The sequence below is a fragment of the Pollachius pollachius genome (assembly GCF_949987615.1).
Source record: "Pollachius pollachius genome assembly, chromosome: 3".
In the NCBI taxonomy this organism is placed as follows: domain Eukaryota; kingdom Metazoa; phylum Chordata; class Actinopteri; order Gadiformes; family Gadidae; genus Pollachius; species Pollachius pollachius.
Window position 1 is genome coordinate 8,500,613 of NC_136936.1, and position 26,926 is coordinate 8,527,538.

General features: G+C 45.5%; 2 protein-coding genes across 3 annotated transcripts; one reads left to right on the forward strand and one right to left on the reverse strand.

Annotated features, from left to right (window-relative positions):
* Positions 1-2,013: 2,013 nt before the first annotated feature.
* triap1 (TP53 regulated inhibitor of apoptosis 1) lies at positions 2,014-2,832 on the reverse strand. Its single transcript, XM_079732418.1, has one exon. It carries the CDS (start codon positions 2,707-2,709, stop codon positions 2,485-2,487), a length of 225 nt encoding a protein of 74 aa, XP_079588544.1. The 5' UTR covers positions 2,710-2,832; the 3' UTR covers positions 2,014-2,484.
* A 91-nt stretch (positions 2,833-2,923) lies between these two features.
* supt5h (SPT5 homolog, DSIF elongation factor subunit) lies at positions 2,924-26,464 on the forward strand. Of its 2 annotated transcripts, XM_079732016.1 has the most exons (29): positions 2,924-3,065; positions 9,385-9,469; positions 10,437-10,593; positions 11,030-11,095; positions 12,601-12,688; positions 15,763-15,831; positions 15,954-16,019; positions 16,225-16,255; positions 16,448-16,516; positions 16,845-17,096; positions 17,272-17,361; positions 17,450-17,520; positions 17,643-17,748; positions 17,850-17,940; positions 18,341-18,477; positions 18,753-18,908; positions 20,074-20,220; positions 20,379-20,525; positions 20,664-20,789; positions 21,287-21,374; positions 22,191-22,316; positions 22,558-22,660; positions 22,746-22,873; positions 23,708-23,813; positions 24,099-24,257; positions 24,734-24,902; positions 25,506-25,703; positions 25,860-25,955; positions 26,320-26,464. In XM_079732016.1, exons 2-29 carry the CDS (start codon positions 9,386-9,388, stop codon positions 26,458-26,460), a joined length of 3,267 nt encoding a protein of 1,088 aa, XP_079588142.1. In that variant the 5' UTR covers positions 2,924-3,065; position 9,385; the 3' UTR covers positions 26,461-26,464. The 2 variants fall into 2 exon arrangements, with proteins under 2 accessions (XP_079588142.1, XP_079588141.1); XM_079732015.1 differs by lacking the exons at positions 2,924-3,065; positions 9,385-9,469; positions 10,437-10,593; positions 11,030-11,095 and adding an exon at positions 11,180-12,533 and having other exon boundaries at positions 12,619-12,688.
* The last annotated feature ends 462 nt before the right edge of the window (positions 26,465-26,926 follow it).

Here is a 26,926-nt window from a genome sequence, read left to right on the forward strand (position 1 = left end):
TGTATTAAGTTATTACATGTGTGGATTTTGCATTTTTACTCAATTCTTAGACATTCAATGTTAAGAAAACAAAGTGATTTGTTTGTTTACATTTCAGTTCGTCCTTGAATGAAACGGGAAATAGAAGTTAATGATCTAGATCTAGTTCATTGTTGATCAGCTGTCTGAGTTCAATATACAGGTTAACTGTTTCAAACACATCATTTGTTAATGTCAGATTATATTCTGACATCAGTTCAACACAGCTATGGAACACATCTTCATCACATGGGAAGTCCTTGAAGGCACACTCTTCAAGGCAGACTTGAACCCTCGCCAGGTCCAGATGGTGCAAGCAGTCTCTGCCGCCGTACAGGTGAGGGACAGCATGCAATATGGAGGGACGTCCATGGGGTGATCGTGAGTTGTGGACTCGACGGATTCTGTGGTTGTTCCAGGTCGATACAACCTCATTAAGCTCTTCCTATAGGCAAATCATATACAGTTTATATAAATAGTAGGCATTGGTGATTACTGTCTAAGTCAAGTAGTCCTGACAGTGCGATTTGTCTTCTGATCATAACATGGTGGGTTGGCACAAAAATAAAATTGCAGCAGTGCAATACATTTTATATTTCACAGCTATCAAAATGTAAAGGGGCTGTTACATCATTATGTCATTTTTTTTACACAGGTAGGCCTACATTTTAAAATTATGCCTACTGCTACTTGGAATACCTCAACCCACATTATTATTGCTAACCAGAAACAATAACATAAGTATTAATCTTCTCTGCACAGAACATAGGCAATAACTTTTATACATATGATCATTTGTGGCTCTTAAAAATATTATTAGCTCCCTTCTTTATCTCATAATGTGTGAACTACCTGTATTGTTTGAAGAAAGCAGAACTGGATCAAAGACTTGTCCAAGAAGTTGTCTGAGAAGAAGCCGTCTGCTCTCAGTTTGTCAAATAGGTCCATCCAAAACTGGACACATTCACTTCGCAAGGTCAGCCACCATCGTTCAATTCGCTGGTTTCCAGTGCTTGGACCAAAGGTTACACTGTCTGTTTCAGATTGGTTAGCAGGAAAATGCATAAACCGTTGCATTTCAGACATATGGCCATTCTCTGTTCCTAAATCCAGTCTGAGTCTGGCAGGGCACCCACCAGCATTGATCACAGCATCCATAAAGTAGCCAGCGATGATCTTTGGGTCACTGTTTGTTTTATAAGCTTCAAGCCATATCATCTTCCTGGAAAACCCATCAATGCCTCCGCTGATAGCAATTCCAAATGGCTTAAGCTTGTCATAGCCATCGATGTGCCAAACATAGTTTGGACCACAGCTGTGGTAAACACGTCTTCGCAGTCTGTTTCTTGACCTCAGATCAACACCTTCACCATCCAATAACTGTAGCAATATTCAAACTGTTTCTCTGTCAGTCACAATTCCATGTAACCAACATTTTTGATGCATCCACCTGTAACCATGGCACTGACCAGATGTTTCTAGTTGCTGTTCAATGAAGGTTGCCACCTCAGCCACATACGTTTTATTCTTTCTCCGCCAGAGCTGCTTCTTGCTTAAAATCCTTTCAAGGGTGCGTTTGCTTAGTACAATCCCATGTGATTCAGCAAGCAAAGTATTTCATCAGTTGTAAAGCCACGTTTAAAGAAGTCCTCAATGTACTCACAATCCATTTCCCTAGGCTTAAGAGCTGCTACTACGTCTGCTGTGAGAAAGTATCTCATAATTTCGACTTATTATCTCATTATTATGACTTTTTATCTCGTAATTTCGACTTTTTATCTCATTATTATGACTTTTTATCTCATAATTTCGACTTTTTATCTCATAATTATGACTTACAATGGGGATTTTTTATTTATTTTTTTTTAAAATTTATTATTATTATTTTTTTTACTGGCGGGAATGGGCTTCCATAGTTATGCATGTTTACATTGCCTCATAAAATACGAGTGATGGCATAACATGAGAAGACAGAACACGCCTGAGTGGACAGAGTCATAGCAAGGCTTTATTAAAATTTGACAACAACACGGAAGCTTCTGACGGATGGTTTAATGATGCCAGACCGAGACTGTCCCTCCAACTTAAGAACACACTTATTATCCATTCCAAGGAGGCTCAGAGCAGTGACCTCCTCCTTTAGGAGACACCCCATCTACCTAAAGCATCAATCTGACCCTGCCCACTCTTCGAGCTCAAAACAGAACATTAAGTCAGTGTTCAGGTAAGTCCCTCAAGCTCCAGTTATGTTGGTGTCCTCCTCCTCGTAAAACATAACGATACGGATATGAATGGTGTAACACACATGTTGTCATCTCACTGCAGTTTGGCGGGATTAGAGTCTTTCACACCAGCACCAAACGATATAATTGTAACGCATGTTGCGGTGGGCAGAATGTAGAGGATACAGTCTCATTGTATGGCAAAGCATGTTGCGCATGCGCGGTTAGAAAAGGCTGCAGCAGTTCAGCTCTCCGGCTTGTCTTTGTTGGGTCCCATGAAGTCCACTCCGTCCACCGGGATGTCCTTCTCTTTAATGGCCCGCTGCACACACAGCTGGTACCGCTTGAAGCTGTCCCCGCACGGCTCCCCGCTTCGTTCTCCCTTCAAGAAGCTCTCCGCGAACCATCGGTTAAAACACTGGTCGTACTCCCGCTTCAGCTCCGTGCACGCTTCCCCCACACTGTTCATGTCTGGCGGGCTGTTATAGTTAATATATATGTGAATAATATATATTAAATATCACTGAATAATACCTGATATCTCAAGGTAAATGGGTAGTTTCGCAGCTAACCTCCAACCTTAGACTCACTTCCGTGCAGCCCCTTGAGCACTTTGATCCTATTGGTGGACGATTATGACGCCTCCATGCAAACATCGCGATATTTCTTACAGTTCCCCAGGTCTCGTGGCGGCCGTGTGTGCGCGAGTCCGAGATTACGAGTTAGCAATAATACAAAGTCATATGAAATAATCGATTAAAGATCAATAAAGGTTTATTTGTCGGACCATTTTGAAATTGGTCGAAGCAAGGTGAAAGTTCTAAGGTGAGGAAGCCCCAGCGGAGAGGGTACTCTTTTTTTTTTTTTATCCCTGGCAGAATAATGCTACAGTGCAGCTAACCTTTAGCGCCTGTCTCAATGTATTGTGGCTATAGCTGCTAACCAGTTGACCACGGCTAGTGATCAGCTAACCCCGAATAGTTATCAGTTCACTAACAGATATTGTGTTTGTTGTAAGATTAGAACTAACATCTAACACGGATTCAACATTATCCACCCCGTAAACTCAGCAGCAGGAGAAAACTAACGGCTTACTAATGCTATCTGTAGCTAACCAATGTTGGCTATGTAGGTGGTGAACATCTTGTTGTACTATGTAGATGGGGTACATGTTGTGATGTGCATGATTTTGTACTCGTTAGGTGTTGTACATGATGTTGTACTAAGTAGGTAGTATGCATGTTGTGGTACTAGGTAGACGGTGTGCATGGTGTACATGTTGTGGTGGTGTACATGTTGTGGTGTACATGTTGTGGTACTAGGTAGGTGGTGTACATGTTGTAGTACTAGGTAGGTGGTGTACATGTTGGTGTACTAAGTAGGTTGTGTACATGTTGTGGTACTAGGTAGGTGCTGTACATGTTGTACTATAGGTGGTATAAATGTTGTGGTACTAGGTAGTATGCATTTTGTGGTACTAGGTAGACGGTTGTACTAGGTAGGTGGTGTACATGTTGTACTAGGTAGGTAGGTGGTGCACATGTTGTTGTACTAGGTATGTGGTGTACATGTTGTACTAGGTAGGTAGGTGGTGTACATGTTGTTGTACTAGGTAGGTGTCGTACATGTTGTACTAGGTAGGTGGTGTACATGTTGTGCTACTAGGTAGGTGGTGTACATGTTGTTGTACTAGGTATGTGGTGTACATGTTGTACTAGTTAGGTAGGTGGTGTACATGTTGTTGTACTAGGTAGGTGGTGTACATGTTGTGCTACTAGGTAGGTGGTGTACATGTTGTACTAGGTAGGTAGGTGGTGTACATGTTGTGCTACTAGGTAGGTGGTGTACATGTTGTGCTAGGTAGGTGGTGTACATGTTGTTGTACTAGGTAGGTGGTGTACATGTTGTTGTACTAGGTAGGTGGTGTACATGTTGTACTAGGTAGGTGGTGTACATGTTGTGCTACTAGGTACTAGTAGGTGGTGTACATGTTGTGCTACTAGGTACTAGTAGGTGGTGTACATGTTGTGCTACTAGGTATGTGGTGTACATGTTGTGCTACTAGGTACTAGTAGGTGGTGTATATGTTGTGCTAGGTAGGTGGTGTATATGTTGTGCTACTAGATAGGTGGTGTATATGTTGTTTTAGGTGGAAGATGGTGTACATGTGGTACCCAGTGTGTAGGCTACAACGAGATGCCAGTCAGTAATGCTGTAGTTCTAAGTATATTCCATTGTATTGTGGATTATTATTATTAGTTAAATTGTATAATTATAAGTTATTCAATTGTATTATTAGTTGCATTATTAAGCAGCTCTTTATGCAGAGCTGACCTTAATGATAACTAGCCCAATCCTCCCATTATTAAGGTCTAAGTGACTAATGCAGACAACAATCTTTGAACTGTGTCCAGTATTGAGCGCTTCAGCCATTGCAGCCTGTTCCTGGTTGAAATGTAACCCTTGAGGTAATATACGTCCTCTAAAGGAACTTGTTTTACCACTGACAGGCTCTGATTGAAGTGTCTGACATCCTTATGGAAAGTGGTTGCAAAAAACCCTGTCTTGCCGCCACTCCTCTCTCCAATCTCACTCACGTTTCCACTGTTGCTTTCCTGCAAAAACTCAACCCTTGCGTAATTTCTCCTTCAGTGAATCTTGGTGAGACACCACAAACCAGGTCAAGCTAAAGGCAAGGTAGAAAGTTGTATCTTTCTGTAGGAATCCTTCCTATAATGTTGTCAGCCACTTGTAATTATTCACACAATTGAGGGGTCGGGTCCAGGTATAGAAAACCTGAAGAGCTCCTTTAAGAAACTCCTTGTGCAACAGACTGCTGCACCCTTGGTGCAGGAAGATTCATACTACAGACTGTGGGGTTTAAAGCAGCAACAGGCGGCTGCACCCTTGGTGCAGGAAGATGCATACTACAGACGGTGGGGTTTAAAGCAGCAACAGGCGGCTACATCCACAGTGCAGGAAGATGCATACTACAGACGGTGGGGTTTGAAGCAGCAACAAGTTTGCTACACCCACGGTGTAAGACAGGCATTAGCATCTGCTAGATCGGAGTGTAGTGTACCACAGGTCCTTAGTTGAAGCATTTACATTACATTTACATTTAGGGCATTTAGCAGACGCTTTTATCCAAAGCGACTTACAATAAGTGCATTTGTTACAATAAGTACATTTGTCATAAGAAGTGAAACAATATATCGCTGTCGGTACAGTAAAGATGTTCATAGAACCAAGTGCAAGTATTCCAATCGCTAGGCTAACCCATTCCCCGTGTAAAGCAAAGATAGCAGCTACTGTAGATGCTACACAATTAAGTACCTTCAATAAGTGCAATGTGCAAGTGCCAGGACGTACAACATTCAATGGTGGCTGTGCATTGGTTTCTATGCAGAGTCAAGGTGAACTCTGAACAGGTGAGTTTTGAGTCTTTTGCGGAAGCTGGTGAGCGACTCTGCGATCCTGACATCGGTAGGGAGTTCGTTCCACCACTGAGGTCCCAAAACAGAGAAAAGTTGTGACTTCGCTGATCGACCTTTGCTTGCTCTTAGCGACGGCGGTACCAGACGTCCAGCTGAGGTAGTTGAGCGGAGGGATCGAGCTGGGGTGTGTGGCTTTACTAATGCTTGGAGGTAGGCAGGGGCAGTTCCATCGACTGCCTTGTATGCCAGTACCATCATCTTGAATCTGATGCGAGCTATTACAGGGAGCCAGTGGAGGTCTTGGAAGAGGGGGGTTATATGTGAGAACTTGCCCTAAAATGCCCTAAATGTAAATGTAACTTTGGTAGGTTGAACACGAGGCGCCCTGCCTCATTCTGGATGCGCTGCAAGGGTTTAATCGCAGAGGCAGGGAGTCCAGCCAGGAGCGAGTTGCAGTAGTCGATGCGGGAGATGACCAGTGATTGGACTAGAAGCTGAGCTGCTTCCCTTGTGAGGAAGGGCCGGATCCTGCGGATGTTGTAAAGTGCAAATCTGCAGGATCAGGCCACCGCAGTGATGTTTGCGGTGCAGCATAACTGATTGTCTAACACTACACCAAGGTTTTTGGCAGTTGGAGAAGGAGATACAGTGGTGTTCTCAACAGTGACCAGTAGGTCCATGTGTGGGCAATCTTTCCCTGGTATTAGGAGGAGCTCAGTCTTGTTGAGGTTAAGCCTCAGGTGATGGGCAGTTGTCCAGGTGCTGACTTCTGCCAGACATTCAGATATGCGTGTTGCAATCAGGGCTTTGTCAGATGAGGGAAAGGAGAGAAATAGCTGAGTGTTGTCAGCATAGCAGTGATAGGAAAAGCCGTGGGATGTAATTACAGAGCTCAGATCTGGTGTAGAGGGAGGACAGAAGAGGCCCCAGTACAGAGCCTTGAGGGACACCTGTATCAAGCGTGCAAGGTTTGGACAAGGAGCCATTCCATGTTACCTGATAAGTGCGATTCATCAGGTAGGATGTGAACCAGGAAAGGGCAGATTCAGCTATGCCAAGTTCGGCGAGAGTGGCGAGGAGGATCTGGTGGTTCACAGTGTCAAATGCTGCAGACAGGTCAAGGAGAATGAGAACCGATGAGACTAGTGGTGACTGGTGAGGGTCAAGCAGGTTGTTAGATGAGAGATAGCAGGACAGTTGGTTAGCGACGGCACGTTCCAATGTTTTAGAGAGGAATGAAAGAAGAGATACCGGTCTGTAATTCTGGATGTCAGTGGTATCAAGGGTTGGTTTTTTGAGGAGAGGCTTTATTCTGGCAGTCTTGAAAGACGTTGGAACAATGCCAGAAGTGAGGGAGGAGTTAATAAGTGTGGTAAGAAATGGCAGGATGTCGTTTGACACAGCCTGGAGGAGGGAGGAAGGGATAGTGTCCAGGGGGCAGGTGGTGGCATGGTTAGATGTTATAATTCTGTTGACCTCGTCTGAGGTGAGAGGGATGAATTGGGTTAAGGCAGAGGTGGGGGTGGGGGGAGGGAGGATGGTGGCAGTGATAAAAGAGGAGCTAATGTCCTTTACTTTCTGGGTAAAGTAGGTAACAAAGTCATCAGCAGTGAGGCAGGAAGGAGGAGGAGGGGAGGGAGGGTTGAGGAGGGAAGAGAACAAGGTAAACAGTTTCCTGGGGTTTGAGGCGGAGGAGTTATTTTGGTCCGGTAGAAGGCAGATTTGGCTGTTGACACAGTGGAGGTGAAATCAGAGAGAAGAAAGAGATAGTGAGATAGATCATTAGGACAGTCTGATCTCTTCCATTTCCTCTCAGCTGCCTGCAACTCTGCTCTATGGGTCCGCAGAGATTCAGACAGCCAAGGAGGGGGGGGGTGAAGATCGCGCCGGTCTGGAGTGGAAGGGACAGAGGGAGTCCAAAGAGGAGGAGAGGGAGGATAGCAGAGTGTCAGAGGATTCCTCTGTGGATAGTTGAGAGAATTGTTCAATAGAAGGTAGTGAAGACAGAACAGTTGAGGCAAACGTAGATGGAGAGAGAGTTTTGAGGTTGCGGCGGGTGGTGACAATGGGGACTAGAGAGGAGGGAGGGAGAGGACTTTAAGGGGAGAGAAAAAGCAACAAAGTGATGGTCAGACACGGGGAGTGGGGTAACAGAGAGCAGAGGTGCCACAGGACCTTGTGAATATCAGGTCAAGCTGGTTCCCTGCTCGGTGTGTGGGAGGAGAAGGGGATAGTGTTAAGTCAAAGGTGGCAAAAAAGTTGGTTAATTCAGGTGAGTGCAACTTCTCTGGCAGGATGTTAAAGTCGCCAAGTATAACGAGTGGTGTGCCATTTTCAGGAAAGAAGCTGAGAAGGGCAACCATTTCGTCATAGAAGTCACGAAGGGGACCAGGGGGACGGTAGATTACCACAATGAAGAGCTTGATAGGAAGGGTGACAGTGACAGCGTGGAGTTCAAATGCAGATCTGGCCAAGTGTTCTAGTGGAAGGACCTGATAGGACCACATCGGAGAGATGAGGAGTCCGGTCCCTCCTCCTCGCCCCGAAGGTCTAGGGGTGTGTGAGAATGAGTAAACAGTGGAAAGGGCAGCAGGAGTGGCAGAGTTCTCTGGAGTGATCCAGGTCTCTGTCAGGGCCAGGAAATGGAGGGTATTGAGGGACGCGTAGGCCGAAATAGTCTGCTTTTTGACTGCTGACTGGCAATTCCAGAGTCCTCCCATCACTTCAAGGTCAGTGGTGGGTAAATGGCATAGATTGGATGGGTTACGACGCCGAGCAGAGGATCTATTGTGGCGTTGTCTATTAGTAGAGATTCTAACGATAATTGAAGTACGACACATAGCTACAATACCGTGGCCTCTAAGGTCTTCCTCGAGGGACTCCCACAGAGAGACTCCCTTAGTCTTTGTTTCCCGGGTCTTGACTCCCACAAAGAGACTCCCTTAGTCTTTGTTTCCCGGGTCTTCCTTTACTGGGTCCTGACGCTACTAACGCTTAGCCTTTAAATGCACATGGTAGCTCAGGCAGCCTTAGCTCCGCCCAGTCAATCAAGCCTATTGTTCACACCTTGTGACCGAAACTAGACTCAACGACCTTACTATCAACAACAACACAGCAAAAACCAACACTGCAGAAACTAGGGTTAAAGTTAGTACAACCAATTGCAATGCCAAACACTATAATTCTTAGCTTCAAGACTCACCACAGCTAGATATGAGACGACCTTCTTAAAGACAAAATGTAATGAAGCAGCCTACCGCATGCATTTCTTTCGGATGCCAGTAGTAAGACTAACACAATGTCACCCAGTTACTGTCTCTGTCACCATCACCCACCACTTGCCACATGACGGCCACTTTTTTATCTCTGATAAAATATCCAATTTATAAAAACTTATGTATCCACCACAAATTATACTGTGAATATTGATATGTATACTGTGCAACTCATGCTTAAGTTGCAAGGTGAAAGGTGTTTATCGTGTACAAAGGTTTAACCATTATTTTTGTGATATTTAATTTTTTACATTTAATATTTTTTTATTATAATATAATCATTGTAAATATGATATAGTTTTATTAGTTTTATTCAATTATTATAAATATGAGTGTTAATGTTAATATTGTATGGTTAATATAATTGTAAAAAATATATTGGAATATTATTAGTTATGTTTAATAATTTTGTTATTGATATTGTGCTGTCAGAATGTCGGACAGTGAGGAGAGCGACTTCTCAGACAACGCCAGCGGCGGCAGCAGTGATGGAGAGGCTGAAGAAGTAGGACATGAGGTAATGATACCTTTACTATTACAACTAGTCTAATGATACCTATATATTACACCTAGTTTAATGAAACCTATTTATTACACCTAGTTTAATGAAACCTATCTATTACACCTAGTTTAATGAAACCTATCTATTACACCTAGTTTAATAATACCTTTACTATTACACCTAGTCAAATGATACCTTTTCTGTTAAACCTTGTTTAATGATACCCAACTATTACACCTAGTTCAATGATACCTTTACTATTACACCTAGTTTAATGATACCTAAATATTACACCTTGTTTATTGATACCTAACTATTACACCTGGTGTAATAGTTAGGTATTATGAAACTGTTACCTAGTATAATGACACCTTTACTATTAAACCTAGTTTAATGATACCTAACTATTGCACCTAGTTTAGCGATACCTTTACTGTTAAACCTATTTTAATGATACCTATCTATTAAACCTAGTTTAATGATACCTTTACTATTAAATCTAGTTTAATGATACCTTTACTAATACACCTAATTTAATGATACCTAACTATTACACCTTGTTTAATGATACCTAACTATTACACCAGGTGTCATAGTTAGGTATCATTAAACTAGGTGACCTAGTTTAATGATACCGTTACTATTAAACCTAGGTTAATGATACCTAACTATTACACATAGTTTATTGATACCAGGGTTTCCCACAGCACTTTACAGCTTAGGCGGCCACCTTAGCAACAGACGCCTGCCACCTTAACTACGACGTCCAAAATAAAGTTATTTATTTATGTAAATAATTGTCAATATTATACAAAGCATGAAATAATCTAAACTTCATTCACTCTCTGTGTATAGATCAGGCTGCAGAGCAACAGTCTGCATGAAAATAAGCATCAATGCTCCCCCTGTAAAAAAGTGCTAATATTATAATATATATATTTTTACCATTACTATGGTGGGTTACTGGTAATTTGTTGGGCAGGAGGAGGCCACAAGTCCTCAGGGGAGCGACAAGGTAGCAGAAGAGGAGGGTGAGGATCTGGAGGAGGAAGATGAGTATGACGAAGAGGAGGAAGAGGATGATGACGACCGACCCAGGAAGAAACCCAGACATGGTGGATTTATTCTGGACGAAGCCGGTGTGTAACTTGTTTTCCTTTGAACGATATTCTCGATCTGCCTCATTTCCTGTCTCTCTGAATGTATCTGTCTGGCTGTCTCTCTGTCCGATCTATCCGTCAAGCTCTATGTTTGTCAATCTTTATTGATCTCCCTGTCTCTTTATGTCTCGGTATGTCTATATTTCTTTCTTTCACTGTCGACCTCACACTCTCTGTGTCTTATTATCTGTCTCTATCTGTCTTTTGTTCTCTCTGTATTCTGTCTTCCTTTCTTATCGCTCATCTATCTCTGTTTCTGTGTCTTTCTATCGGTCTGTGCATCTTTCCCCTTGTTTGTCTTTCACTGTTTTTTAACTCTAAGGTCTTCTCTGTCTGTCTCTTCGCCTGTAAGAAGGTAGCTTTTCCATGTTTCCTTTAGAGAACATTTGATTTGACTTTTTCTCTTTCTCTCTAGATGTTGATGATGAGTATGAGGATGAAGACCCTTGGGAGGATGGAGCCGAAGATATTTTGGAAAAAGGTGAACACACACGCATGCAACACACACACACAATATAAACAGGACAGACTTCGAACACAATATATATTATGCTGGAAAGTACTATTGAACTAGCTATTCACTGTAGAATTAATAACCCATACTCATTACGCCGTGCTTAAATAAACGGGCTGAAAGTCCTGATAACATCTGTCAGGTCAAATGTTGGCACTGTGAATATATGATGTTATAATGATGTTAGCTGTGTTAGTGTTGTTAAGTAATTATATTGTTCTTGGCTACATTCACTTTTTTTTTATTATGGTTTAGCGATCGATGTGATGTTAGCGCTGTCAGTTATATCGTGATGTAAAGCTGCGCTTTAGCAGTGTATATTTATCAGTGATCTTAGCTGCGATTCCGTTGTAAATTCATTACAGTGTGTTAGCTGCGTTAGTCTTGTTTAGGGTGTAATGTCTGACTGTCTTTTCCCATGTCTTACTGATGGTCCTCTGATGTGCATGAGCTCCAGTTAACGGTAATTCAATACTATCTTCTCTCCTTCACCTCATGAACCTCCGGCCTTCTATCATTCTCTCATCACAAGTGTCTGCTTGTTTGGAGGATGCTTGTTTTGCTCCATCTGCCGTTTGCATGACAACATCCTGCTTTTTGCAGTTGAAGGTGTTTACCTCTGGAGTTCCCTGCCCTTTGGGGCCTTTTACTTTGTATTATATAAGACTAATTCTGTGGCTTAAATTGTGTATTATGCATGACTTGAACTGTGTATTATACACTACTTATACTGTGAAAACAGTGAACCACGACTATTCCCTCCACAGGAAGCCCTGACTCCGTTGGGAGGACTATTTACGTTTGATTCTTCTACAGGGTCAACTTTGTTTTCCTTTATCAGATAGGAAGTCAAAATCTTCCTACTGTAATGAATTAGAGATGTAGCCTATTATGTTTGAGACAGCCAGTGGAGTCGGTTGTCGTGATAACCAAGAGTGAAAACTGCCTGCTAGCACCCTGATCTCTAGGACGCAGGCTTGTGATGTTGTTATGCCTTCATTCACATCATATTCTCACTCCCACAAGTGGGTCCTCATTCATTCATCCATCACTCACGTGTGGTGGAGGTGGTCGTCGTGGTAACCTGGAGGAAGAGCTGCCTGCTGGTACCCTGACCTCTTGGATTCAGACTTGTGATGTTGTGATGCCAACATTTACATCTCATCCACAGGCCCACAAGTTGATCCTCATTCATTCACTCAGTGACGTCTGGCCTGTCATCCTTACCTTTGAACTTCTTAACCGTCCTCTCCCCTTCTCCTGTTCCGGTCTGTCCTTCACCATGGATTCACCCATCCTGGGTCCGTCCTCCATCCTGGATCTGTCCTTCTCCATGGATTCACCCATCCTGGTTCCGTCCTCCATCCTGGATCTGTCCTTCATCATGGAACAGAGGAGGCTGAAGGTAAGCACCTTAGTCTTCCTCTCCATGGTCTTCAGAACCAGCAGGTGCCCTGGTTGTGTAGTAACAGTAGTCTGTTCTCTCTCAGTGTCCAACATCGACCATGTGGTTCTTGACGACGACCACTCTGGCTCCAGGAGGCTGCAGAACCTCTGGAGGTACCGGGGTTGGGGCTGTGTTCTCTGTTCTCTAAGGGGTTAAGGGCTGTGTTCTCTAACATGTTAGGGGCTATTCTTTAAGGGGTTGGGTCTGTGTTCTCTTAAGGGGTTAAGGGCTGTGTTCTCTAACAGATTAGGGGCTATGTTCTCTAGATTCAAGATTCAATACTTAATTGCCATATAACTCTGCACAAGTTGCTAGAGATTTGTTTCAGTGTGCTCATGACAGCACTTAACAAAGACCCACACAAAAGACACATAAAACATAGAACATAATTTCATCCATGCAGTATCCTTCCAAGGATCCCACTTAGATACAACATATAGGCAGATAAAAGAAAATGGGACATCCCCACACATAAGACATATAGCCCACTTACACCTGGTTGACAGGCCAGGTAAAGTGCTGTATGTTTGATTAAAGTGACAGGTGCTTATGGGTGCAAGTGATGTGCAAATTGGCATGAAGCAAGTCATGTGCAAATCTGCAAAGGTCCAATAAATAAGTACATAGTTAAGAAAACCCACAGTGTATAAAAACAGAGTAGAAATTTGTGTGTGTTTTACTATATAGGGCCATTGGGGGAGTCTGCATTCCTGATATATTTGTATAGGGATGTAGAGTTGTTAAGAGATTTAATGGTTCTGCAGTATGTGCTGTTGAGGAAGCTGGAGGTTTTAGTTTTGATGGCTCTCAACCTTCTACCTGATGGGAGTGGATTGAAGAGGGAGTTAGCAGGGTGTAATTTATCCTGAAGAGTTTTCAGGCCTCTACTGTGGATACGGGCCTCGTAGATATCTGAGATGGGAGGGAGACTGCTGCCAACTATCTTGGAGGCCGTATGGACAATCCTGTCTAGTTGCATCCTCTGCTGGACAGTACAGTTGCCATAGTAGACTGTGATTGAGAACGTAAGGACGCTCTCAGTGGTGGCTCGGTAGAACTGCTGCATCCCCTTGCAGGACACCCCAAGCTTATTTAGTTGGTGGAGGAAAAATAGCCTCTGGTGGGCTTTTTTAATAATAGCAGTTATGTTATCTTCCCATTTCAGAGAGGAGGAGATTATTGTGCCCAGAAATTTGAAGCTGTCTACCCGTTCCTCCACCGCCGCATTGATGGACAGGGCCGGGGTCTCCTTCCTATTCCTCCGGAAGTCCACCGATAGCTCCTTAGTTTTTGCAATATTTAGCTCTAGGTTGTGGTGGGAACACCATTCAGTTAGGGAAAGGACCTCATTTCTGTAGGGACTGTCATCATCCCCTGAAATCAGCCCTATCAAGGTTGTATCATCAGCAAATTTGACCATTTTCACTGATTCACTGTGTGACATGCAGTCAGTGTACAGAGGATATAACAGAGGTGATAATACAGACCCCTGGGTGGAACCAGTGCTAATGTGTTTGGCCTGTGACAACTTGTTATTGTTTAGAGAAAAGTTTGCTGGGTAAAATCGTATTAGAAGCAGAGCTGTACTCTATAAAAAGTACTTTTGCGTAGTTGCCAGGGGACTCAAGATGTTGTAGAATAGAGTGGATACCAAGTGACACGGCATCCTCAACAGACCTATTTGTCCTATATGCAAACTGAAAGGGGTCTGGACGGACAGCTTTGGACAGATGATCACATCTGATTTTTTCAAAGATTTTCATTATGACAGATGTAAGAGCTACCGGTCTATAATCATTTAAACCAGTGATGCTGGGCTTCTTGGGCACAGGAATAATAACAGCTGACTTAAAACATGTGGGGACTCTGCATTCCCTCAGAGACCAGTTAAAAATGTCTGTCAGTACTGGGGTCAGTTCATCAGCACAATGTTTGATGTTAGTGGAGGATACGAGGTCAGGGCCTGCAGCTTTCCTGCAATTCAGCTTTTTTAGTAGTCGCTTAACCTCATCCTCCTGTATGACAAAAGGCGGTGCTAGGGTTTTGATGCCCGTTGGTTGTATAAGGCTATCATCCCAATCTTTATCAAAATGGCAATAAAATTCATTAAGACTGTCAGGCAGCCTAGGGTCGTCACTGACTACTGGCGCAGTGCTAGAGTCGTTGGTAATCTGCTTCAGGCCTTCCCATAGCCCTCTGCTGTCATTGACCTGAAGTGTGCTCTCTAGTTTATGCCTGTACTCAGCTTTGGCTTTCTTGAAAGCTCTCTGATAATCATATTTGGATTAGATCTCTATCACCACTTTTGTAGACATTATGTTTGTTTTTCCAAAGTCGTTTTACTTCTCTACTGAACCATGGCCTATTATTACTGTATACAGTTATAGTTTTAGTAGGAACACACGCATTCTGACAAAAGTTTATGTAGGCATTAACCACCTCAGTAAAATCCTCCAGAACATGACATGATTCTTTAAAAATAGACCAATCTGTGCAATAAAAACTGTCCTTGAGTTTAGAAATTGCTTGGGAAGACCAATGCCTTAGTCGTGGGTTTGACAGTTTTCAGTTTCAGAGATCGCTTCAGGTCGACGTGATTAAAGTCACCAAGAACTAACACCGGTGCATCCGGAGAACAGTTTTCGTTGTCCGTGATGTGAGTAGAAAGTCTGGGCTGCTTCGGACTCGGCTGCTTGTGGAGGAATGTATACAGCGACAAGTATGATGGAAGTGAAGTCCCTCGTCACATATAACGGTCTGCATTTTATGGTGAGCGTCTCCAGAACCGTAGAACAGGTCCGTGAGATGACTGTTGTTTCTGTGCATCATCTTTGGTTAACGTAGAAGCATACACCGCCGCCTTTGGCCTTCTGTGAAGCCTCTGTTCGGTCGGTGCGATGGAGAGTAAATCCGTCTTGTTGTACTACGGAGTTGGTGACACCTGCAGCTCTAATGGGTTAAGGGCTGTGTTCTCTAACGGGTTAAGGGCTGTGTTCTCTAACGGGTTAAGGGCTGTGTTCTCTAACGGGTTAAGGGCTGTGTTCTCTAACGGGTTAAGGGCTGTGTTCTCTAACGGGTTAAGGGCTGTGTTCTTTAACGGGTTAAGGGCTGTGTCCTCAGGGGTTGTGTTTGTGTCCTTGGGTTGTGTTTGTAGGGTGTTTTAGGATGCGTTTGTTTTGTGTACCAGGGACTCCCGGGAGGAGGCCCTTGGTGAATACTACATGAGAAAATATGCCAAGTCTTCAGGAGGGGAGCAGTGAGTATCTACCATGACATCACACCACATGACCTCACTACATGACCCCACACAACACTAGTACTGTATATGTGCTGTGTCTCTGTACTACAGTACTACTATATATGTACTGTGTGTCTCAGCTACTCTGGAGGATCTGAGGAGCTGTCTGATGACATCACCCAGCAGCAGCTACTTCCTGGAGTCAAGTAAGTCCAACATCCTGCCAGCTACTTACAGCTTTGCATGCTGACTGGAGATTATACTGCAGAATATACTGGGGAATATATAGATTATACTGCTGAATATACTGGGGAATATACTGCGCTGTATGTATAGTAATGTACTGACCATCATGCCTTCCTCTGCGTATGGCTCTTGCCCTCTCCCTCCCTCTCCACCCCCCTGCCTTAGGGATCCTAATCTCTGGACAGTCAAGTGCAAGGTGTGTAGAGTTAATTTTGTTAAACCCTCCCAAACCGTTTTCTAAAGTGTAATTTATAGTGTTCATAGGTCAAATGTCGGAGCTGTTTGGAAAAGGAACAACTGTAAGAAGCATGGCCAGGGTGTCATGTTGGTTTACGCCATCTCGCACGGCACACTACCAATAATGAACTTAATACCGGTGTGTTTTCAGATTGGAGAGGAGAGGGCGACGGCCATTGCTCTGATGAGGAAGTTCATCGCCTACCAGTTTACTGACACAGTAAGAGTCCCTACACATCACAAAAATAAGAGCTTCTAACTAACCGATGGGAAGGGTTTATCATGCAATAAGGGTCTCTGTGTTTCTGTGGGCAGCGGCATTCTGGGTGTTTCTTTCTGAGGCTGGAGAATCTGGAGATAATTAATACCATCCTCTTCCTCTCCCTCTTTTATCCCTCTCTCCATCTCTGCTATCCCTCTCCTTCCTCCATCCCTCTCTTCTCCCTTCATCCCTCATTGTTCTCCCTCGCTATTTCTGTGTGTGTTTCATTCCTCTGTCCTCTCTCTGTTATCCTCTCTCTTTCTCTTCCTCTCTTTCTCCCTCCCAGCCCCTCCAGATAAAGTCTGTTGTAGCCCCAGAGCACGTGAAGGGGTACATCTATGTGGAGTCGTACAAACAGACCCATGTGAAGGCAGCCATCGAGGGGGTGGGGAACCTGCGCATGGGCTTCTGGAACCAGCAGATGGTTCCTATCAAGGAGATGACTGATGTCCTAAAGGTGGTGAAGGAAGTGACCAACCTCAAGCCCAAGTCCTGGGTCCGTCTGAAGAGAGGGCTCTACAAGGACGATATAGCCCAGGTGTGTAACTGAAGGACCAGGTTCTGATAAACCACGTTCCTTTACACCATGTTCTGAAAGACCAGAAACGTATTGTGCAAGTTCTGATAAACCAGGTTCTGATCGTCAAGGCTCTGATAAAACAGGGGGGGTGGTGGTGGTGGTGTTGTTGTTGATGATGATGTATTGTCTACAGGTGGACTATGTGGAGCCCAGTCAGAACACCATCTCTCTTAAGATGATTCCTAGAATAGACCTGGACCGCATCAAAGCCAAGATGAGCCTGGTAAACTCACTCACTCACTCACTCACTCACTCACTCACTCACTCACTCACCCACCCACCCACCCTGACAATGTCCGTCTGTTTTGTAGAAAGACTGGTTTGCAAAGAGAAAGAAGTTCAAGAGACCGGCTCAGAGGCTATTTGACGCAGAGAAGATCAGGTAACTGTCTGCTCTTCTACTGTGGATGTTTTACAGTCTATGTTCCACTCTGGATTTTCTACTGTGTATGTTCTAGTGTGCCAATCCCCATCTCCAACGCTGTGCGTGTGTTTGATTGACAGGTCCCTGGGCGGAGAGGTCAGCCATGACGGAGACTTCATGATCTTTGAGGCCAATCGTTACAGCCGGAAAGGATTCCTCTTCAAGAGCTTTGCGATGTCAGCAGTGGTAGGGGCATTGAAACTGATTCTTAACAGTAGTCTTCCTATGATCCATCCTTGGGGGACACCTACAGCATCAGTACTGATGGAGTGATTGATTGATTGCAGATCACAGATGGTGTCAAGCCCACTCTGTCAGAGCTAGAGAAGTTTGAGGACCAACCTGAAGGAATCGACCTGGAGGTGGTCACTGAGTCAGGTAAACTTCTCCCCCTGTGCCCCTGTCCCCCATATACATGTCCTGGATACACCTATCCTAGATATACCTGTCCCCCATATACCCGTCCTCGATACACCTATCCCCATATAACTGTCCTCTAAACACCTGTCCCCCATATACCTGTCCTCTATACACCTGTCCTCTTTACACCTGTTTTCTTAAACACCTGTCATATATATATATATATATATGTATGTATGTATGTATGTATGTATGTATGTATGTATGTATGTATGTATGTGTATATATATATATATATATATATATATATATATATATATATATATATATATATATATATATATATATATATATACACCTTTCATCTATCACCTGTCCCCTTAATCCCCTGTCCCCTTTACACTGTGCATGTCACTAGGTAAGGAGCGTGAACACAACCTCCAGGCAGGGGACAACGTGGAGGTGTGTGAGGGAGAGCTGATAAACCTCCAGGGGAAGATCCTGAGTGTGGATGGAAATAAGATCACCATCATGCCCAAACACGAGGACCTCAAGGTACACGCTCACACTTTATTTCACCTTTGATGGCAGCCTGCCAGAGTTGCCCGTCATCACCTTGTGTCTTCATCATCTTTTCTATATCCGTTCACTTTTTACTAGATTCATTATTCACTTTCTAGAAGACAAGTTCTTTAGCTAGTAGAACAATTTCCCAACCTACATAGCCTCGTGAAGACAAACTTATGCTGCTTCCTTTTTTACCAAAATATCCGCAGAGCAGACAGGGTTTGATGTGTGTGTGTTGTTGGCGCGTGCGCTTGTGTATGCAGGATCCCTTGGAGTTTCCCGCCCATGAACTGAGGAAGTACTTCCGGATGGGTGACCACGTGAAGGTGATCGCTGGCCGCTATGAGGGAGACACGGGCCTCATCGTCCGAGTGGAGGAAAACTTTGTCATCCTGTTCTCCGACCTCACCATGCACGAGGTAATGCGTTTTTACTGGTTGCTTGGTATTTTTTACTGGTTGCTTAACAATGAGTATTTACTGGTTCCTTAAAAGTAATATCAGCAATGTTGGATGATGTCACTTCTGTTTGTATTTGAAGCCAGATCCCAAACAAACAGCCAGCTCGCCCCTCCCTTCCATGTTTCTTGCATCCATTAAAAACGATCATGAACTCAGTGCAAAACCCCATAACACCCGCCCCTTGTCGGTGATTGGTTGGAATACTATTTATTTAGGTTTTGCGTGGTTGGTAGTACCATTTGTTTTTGTGTGTTATTTTAACGGCCTGCTTAAGGGGTTTGGCAGCTAGCGGATCGTGAGGAAAGATCAGATGAATGTGATCATTTATGTTTCGGCCTAGCATCGCTGATCCAACCTTTTAATAACGAGTGTTTACTGGTTGCTAGGTAAAAAGTGTTTACTGGTTGTCTATGTTGTGTATCTACATCTCTGCGCGTTGTATCTCTCTAGCTCTATATATCTATGTTCTGTATCTCTATTTCTAATTCCCTGTTGAGCATCTCTATCTGCGTGTTGATCCCTGTTGTGTATCTCTGTATAGCTATATCTCTATGTTGTGTATCTCTATACCTCTGTATTCCTATATCTCTAAGTTGTGTATCTCTATACCTCTGTATTCCTATATCTCTATGTTGTGTATCTCTATACCTCTGTATTCCTATATCTCTATGTTGTGTATCTCTATACCTCTGTATTCCTATATCTCTATGTTGTGTATCTCTATACCTCTGTATTCCTATATCTCTATATTGTGTATCTCTTTACCTCTGTATTCCTATTTCTCTATGTTGTGTATCTCTATACCTCTGTATTCCTATATCTCTATGTTGTGTATCTCTATACCTCTGTGTTCCTATATCTCTATGTTGTGTATCTCTATACCTCTGTGTTCCTATATCTCTATGTTGTGTATCTCTATACCTCTGTATTCCTATATCTCTATGTTGTGTATCTCTATACCTCTGTGTTCCTATATCTCTATGCTGTGTATCTCTATACCTCTGTGTTCCTATACCTCTATGTTGTGTATCTATACCTCTGTATTCCTATATCTCTATGTTGTGTATCTCTATACCTCTGTGTTCCTATATCTCTATGTTGTGTATCTCTATACGTCCTCCAGCTGAAGGTGTTGCCCAGGGACCTCCAGCTGTGCTCGGAGACAGCCTCCGGGGTGGACGCGGGGGGACAGCACGAGTGGGGGGAACTGGTCCAGCTTGACCCCCAGACGGTGGGGGTGATCGTCCGACTGGAGAGAGAGACATTCCAGGTAATATTGGACGGATGGAGGGCCAAGACCCAGCAAGCTTACCACCATATTGTGGCTAAAGGGTCTAGACGACGTTGGGTAGATGGCTTCCAGACCCTGAGAGAGAGATGATCACATGTGGCCTCCTCCTTCTCCTCCTCCTCCTCCTCCCCCCCCAGGTTCTCAACATGCATGGGAAGGTTATGACGGTGCGTCATCAAGCGGTTAATCGGCGAAAAGACAACCGCTTCGCCGTGGCTCTGGACTCGGAGCAGAACAACATCCACGTCAAGGACATCGTCAAGGTCATCGACGGACCCCACTCTGTAAGTAGCCCTCCTACCGGCCATGCAGCGGGCTCCTATTGGTGGAGGCATGGCTTCATCTCTGTGTGTGTGTGTGTGTGTGTGTGTGTGTGTGTGTGTGTGTGTGTGTGTGTGTGTGTGTGTGTGTGTGTGTTGTAGGGCCGTGAGGGGGAGATCCGCCACCTGTTTCGAGGTTTTGCCTTCCTTCACTGCAAGAAGCTGGTGGAGAACGGAGGGATGTTCGTCTGCAAGACCAGACACCTGGTGCTGGCTGGAGGCTCCAAGGTATTATACTAGTACTAGTACTGCCAGACACCTGGTATACTAGTACTGTCAGATACCTGGTATACCAGTACTGCCAGACACCTGGTATACCAGTACTGCCAGACGCCTGGTATACCAGTACTGCCAGACGTCTGGTATACTAGTACTTCCAGACACCTGGTATACCAGTTCTGCCAGACGCCTGGTATGCTAGTACTGCCAGACACCTAGTATACTAGTACTAATACTAGTGCTGGCTGCAAGATATTATTATTCCAGGCTCGAATTCCAGCTGAACTTCTAGGTTATTCCTTCTAGAAGGGAACCAATCCGGAGGTATCACTCACTCAGGACCACCGTCCTCGCAATGGCACATCCCGCCGCTACACACACGATTTCCCCGGCACGAAGATTCGACTCCTAAAGACGACCTGTCTCTCTGCCGGAGATTGGACTGTTGTCTTGAGGTCCCCCCCAGTAATGCATTTTAAAACACGTCTCGTGTTCTCTGTCCGCAGCCCAGAGACGTCACCAACTTCACGGTGGGGGGTTTTGCCCCGATGAGCCCCCGCATCAGCTCCCCCATGCACCACGGTGGGGGGGGAGGTAATCTATATATACTATATACACCTGGTATATACTGTATATTCTATACTATGTATTCTATACTCTATATACTCTGGATACACATCAGCTCTCCCATAAACCATATGCTATACTATTTATACTGAATATACTAATAGTATATATACTATAGTATATACACTACATAGGAGGAGGTACTGTATATGATGCATTATATACGATTTGACAAAAGTACTAATGATAAATGACTTCAGATAAAAGCGTCTGCTAAATGCCGTAAATGTAAATATGTCATAAATTGTATACTACTACTACTACATACTATATATACATTTACAAGGGAGGTAGTATATATTATGTACTATATATGATATACTACACTATATAAACCATTATGCGTTGTATATAGTACCACCTCTTGTATAGAATATACATACGATATACTATAATGTACTGCATCTACCAGTGGTTTTTGTTCTACATAAACACACTTAAAAGGGACATATTATACCAACAGGTTGGAATGTGATTAGCCTTACAAGCCGTTTAGAAAATCTGCCCCATATGACATCAATAGTGGCCGTGTCCACCTAGATCTGTGCTGGATAGATCGGTCTACCAGCCTACCCAGTGGACTGAAGTAAACGTTGTTCATCTTTCCAGCACAGATCTAGGTGGACACGCCCACTAGTGATGTCATATGGGGCAGATTTTTGAATTGGCTTGTAAGGCTAACCACACTCCCACCTGGTGGTGTGATCTGTCCCCTTTAAGCAGCCCTATGCACCGTGTGAAAGGAGGAGGCTTTTGTGTGTTTAATGTCTTTCTCCTCTCCAGCCCAGCAGCAGAGAGGCGGAGGAGGAGGAGCAGGGGGGGGAGGAGGTGGAATGGGGCGTGGCCGAGGCAGGAGAGACAACGATCTGATTGGCCAGACTGTTCGGATCTCACAAGGACCTTACAAAGGTGAGGGATCACAAAGACCCGCATTAACACTCTGATGAACCTTCCACACCATCCTAAATCCCAGTCCAGCTCGATGCTCTGCCCATAATTTCCAGTGTGCATTGTAAGTAACGCCGTGCCTATATTTCCAACGGTGCATTGGTACTCATGCTGAGCCTATCTGTCCAAGGGTACATTTGCACCGTTGCTGTGCCTAGGTTTCCCAGGGTGCATTGGTACCAACACTGCCTATGTTTCCCAGGTTACATCGGTGTGGTCAAGGATGCCACCGAGTCCACAGCCAGGGTGGAGCTGCACTCCACCTGTCAGACCATCTCCGTCGACCGCCAGCGTCTCACCACCATGTACGACCACATCTCCGCCTCGTACATTACTGTTGTTCACTGTCCTTACGTCTTACTCACCTGCCATGCTCATTCCCTCCACTAGGGGCGCTAAGAGGAGCAGTGGACAGACCTCGACCCACGGTCGCACCCCCATGTTCGGCTCCCAGACCCCCATGTATGGGACGGGCTCCCGGACGCCCATGTACGGCTCGCAGACACCACTGCACGACGGTAAGACGTCCATGGGGTTCATTATCTATAGCTTTTATATACGTCCACATGGTACATTATCTCTAGCTTTAATGAGATGGTAAGACTTCCACATGGTACATTATCTCTAGCTTTAATGAGATGGTTAGACTTCCACATGGTACATTATCTCTAGCTTTAATGAGATGGTAAGACAACCATATGGTACATTATCTCTAGCTTTAATGAGATGGTTAGACTTCCACATGGTACATGATCTCTAGCTTTAATGAGATGGTTAGACTTCCACATGGTACATTATCTCTAGCTTTAATGAGATGGTTAGACTTCCACATGGTACATTATCTCTAGCTTTAATGAGATGGTAAGACATCCATATGGTACATTATCTCTAGCTTTAATGAGATGGTTAGACTTCCACATGGTACATTATCTCTAGCTTTAATGAGATGGTAAGACATCCATATTGTACATTATCTCTAGCTTTAATGAGATGGTAAGACATCCATATGGTACATTATCTCTAGCTTTAATGAGATGGTTAGACTTCCACATGGTACATTATCTCTAGCTTTAATGAGATGGTAGGACATCCATATGGTACATTATCTCTAGCTTTAGGGTGATGGTTAGACGTCCACATTGTACATTATCTCTAGCTTTAATGAGATGGTAGGACATCCATATGGTACATTATCTCTAGCTTTAGGGTGATGGTTAGACGTCCACATGGTACATTATCTCACCGTATCCCTACTGGCTAGCAGGCCTTGCTAGCGGTGAAGCCCTACAGGATTCCCTGGTGAGGGAGCCATTGAGACGTACGTAACACATTTGATCTTTTACCCCAACCAGGGAGCCGCACGCCCCACTATGGCTCACAGACCCCGCTGCATGATGGGAGTCGAACGCCTGGACAGAGTGGAGCATGGGACCCCAACAACCCCAACACCCCCTCACGGTACGTCTTCAACACAGACCCTGCAGGGCTGGTATCAGCCTACCCTGCTCTGGTAGGCCTGGTATCAGCCTACACTGCCCTGGTAGGCTTGGTATCAGCCTACACTGCCCTGGTAGGCTTGGTATCAGCCTACACTGCCCTGGTAGGCCTGGTATCAGCCTACACTGCCCTGGTAGGCCTAGAGTCAGCCTACACTGTCCTGGTAGGCCTAGGGTCGGCCTACACTGCCCTGGTAGGCCTGCAGTCTAGATGAGATGAGATGAGTGACCAGGTGTTTCCCTCCAGGAATGAGGATGACTTTGACTTTGGCTATGGAGACGAGCCTTCGCCCTCCCCTCAGGGCTACGGTGGGACCCCGAACCCCCAGACCCCGGGATACCCCGAGGTCCCCTCTCCGCAGGTCAACCCCCAGTACAACCCCCAGACCCCAGGGACCCCAGCCATGTGAGTACAACCCAGCAGCCTGTCTGTCTCTATGGAAATATGAGGAATAGTCTGTCGCTAGCCAGTCTGTCGCTAACACGTCTGTCGCTAACACGTCTGTCGCTAACCCGTCTGTCGCTAACCCGTCTGTCGCCAACCCGTCTGTCGCCAACCCGTCTGTCGCCAACCCGTCTGTCGCCAACCCGTTTGTCGCTAACCCGTCTGTCGCTAGCCTGTCCGTCGCTAGCCTGTCTGTCGCTAGCCTGTCTGTCGCTAGCCTGTCTGTCGCTAACCTGTCTGTCTGACCTTTCTGTCTCTGACCTGTCTGTCAAACCTGTCTGTCTCTGTGACATTTCTGTCCTCAACCTGTCTGTCACAAACCTGTCTCTGACCTTTCTGTCTCTCTGACCTGTCTGTCGCGAGCCTGTCTGTCGAATCTGTCTGTCCATGCTACCTGTCTATCTGACCTGTCTGTCCCTCACCTTTTATGTCTGCAGGTACAACACAGAGCAGTACTCGCCCTACGCAGCCCCCTCCCCGCAGGGCTCCTACCAGCCGAGCCCCTCCCCACAGAGCTACCACCAGGTGGCGCCCTCCCCGGTGGGCTACCAGAACACCCACTCCCCTGCCAGCTACCACCCCACACCCTCACCCATGGCCTATCAGGTACCGGCTATGCTCTCCCTCCTCCTCTCTCCTCCTCCGCTCCTCTCTTTGAAGGAGGTTCCACGCTGCTATTAAAGCGATGTGTTGAAGAACGACGCCCTCATCTTCTGAAGTCCTGCCCTCAATGTTGGCGCCCCATGACTTAAAGGGGACTCATCGTACCACCAGGTGTGAGTGTGATTAGCCGTTACAAGCAGGTTTGACAGTGTGCAGCATTGTGACATCACAGGCGGGCGTGTCCACCCAGACGTGTGACGGATAGGTCAGTCTACCAGCCTACCCAGTGGACTGTAGCAAACGTTGCTCATCTACCCGTCACACATCTAGGTGGTCCACCTGTGATGTCACAATGCTGCACATTTTGAAAACGGCTTGTAACGGCTAATCACACTCGCACCTGGTGGTAGGATACGTCCCCTTTAAAGAACAATTGAGTTACTTTGGCAAGATTATGATGTAAGCCACGCCCACCCGCAGGAAGGCGATGTGGAGAAAGGCCTTGATGGCCGATGCAGAAGGCCTGCTAACTGTCTGTCTGTCTGTCTGTCTGTCTGTGTGTCTGTCTGTCTGTGTGTGTGTGTGTGTGTGTGTGTGTGTTTGCAGGCGAGCCCGAGCCCCAGCCCGGTAGGCTACAGCCCCATGACCCCGGGGGCCCCGTCCCCAGGGGCCTACAACCCCCACACCCCCGGGTCCAATATCGAGCAGGGGGGCGGTGACTGGGTCACCCCCGACATCCTGGTCCGGGTGAAGGACTCCTTGTTGGACCTGGTGGGACAGCAGGGAGTGGTTCGCAGTGTTACGGTAAGCACACGCGCGCACACCAATACACACGTATGCAAACACAAGTGCATACGCACAAGCACGTGCACGCATGCGTACACTCAGACACACACACACCGGTCCACTCCTCCGCTGTCGAACCCTTATATGTGTGTTTGTGTGTGTGTGTGTGTGTAGGGAGGGATGTGTTCAGTATTTATTCAGGAGACCGAGAAAGTCGTCAGCATCAGCAGTGAACACCTGGAGCCTGTCACCCCCACCAAGAACAACAAGGTAACTGTCGCTCTCTACCTGTCTTTCATTCCACCTGTCCCTCTCCGTACCTCTTTCTCTGCCTGTCTGTCTCTGTACCTGTCTGTTTCTCAACCGGTGGACCGGCTGTCAATCGGAACCGGACCGTTGTAGCCGCCATCACTTATCGCTGAGCGGCCAAGTTAAAGATGTGCAACTTTAGAGGGGCCAATCACGTGTCTCAAAGCCTATTGGACACGAGACGAATTGAGGACAAGACCACCGACATTATGTTTAGTCACTCAAGACGATTCATGCTATTCCTTAGGGACGCACAGATAACAATACTGTGCCCATGCACTCGTAAAGCGCCTCTCTACCTGTCTGACGGCCTACCCCTACCCAGGTGAAGGTGATTCTGGGGGAGGACCGCGAGGCGACGGGGGTCCTGCTGAGTATCGACGGAGACGACGGCATCGTCCGCATGGAGCTGGACGGACAGCTGAAGATCCTCAACCTCAGGTTCCTCGGACGCCTGGACCACTGAGGTGGGGGGGGGAACCAGGGGCCTGGACCACTGAGGTGGGGGGGGAACCAGGGGCCTGGACCACTGAGAGGGTGGGGGGTTGGGAACCAGGGGCCTGGACCACTGAGAGGGTGGGGGGGTGGGAGGGGTGCAGGCAGAGGGTACCAGGTCACGTGCTTTTACCATTTCCTCGGGGTAGTGTTTTGTCTGTCTGAATCTAGTTGATCTGTCTGTCTGAATCTGGTTGGTCTGTCTGTCTGAAATGGTTCCGTGTCCTGATCAGACAGGAATTCATCATTTTTTTTTCACCCTTACTTTTGGTCAGAGGATGTTAGCTTAAACATGTGACTCTTTAAATAAATTGTAAACCCTAACCATGTGCTGAATACTTTATTATGGCCACACACACATGTATATAGATGGAGGTATAGATATATTATGTAAGGGATAATGTATAGAACGCCTGTAATTATTGGGAAAATAAGCA

Excerpts from the sequence above, each read along its gene's own strand:
- triap1 (XM_079732418.1), bottom strand. The coding sequence starts at position 2,709 with ATGAACAGTGTGGGGGAAGCGTGCACGGAGCTGAAGCGGGAGTACGAC.
- supt5h (XM_079732016.1), top strand. The coding sequence starts at position 9,386 with ATGTCGGACAGTGAGGAGAGCGACTTCTCAGACAACGCCAGCGGCGGC. Across the intron at positions 16,256-16,447 it reads TCTGGACAGTCAAGTGCAAG|ATTGGAGAGGAGAGGGCGAC; the intron begins GTGTGTAGAGTT and ends GTGTGTTTTCAG. Across the intron at positions 17,521-17,642 it reads TTTGACGCAGAGAAGATCAG|GTCCCTGGGCGGAGAGGTCA; the intron begins GTAACTGTCTGC and ends TTTGATTGACAG.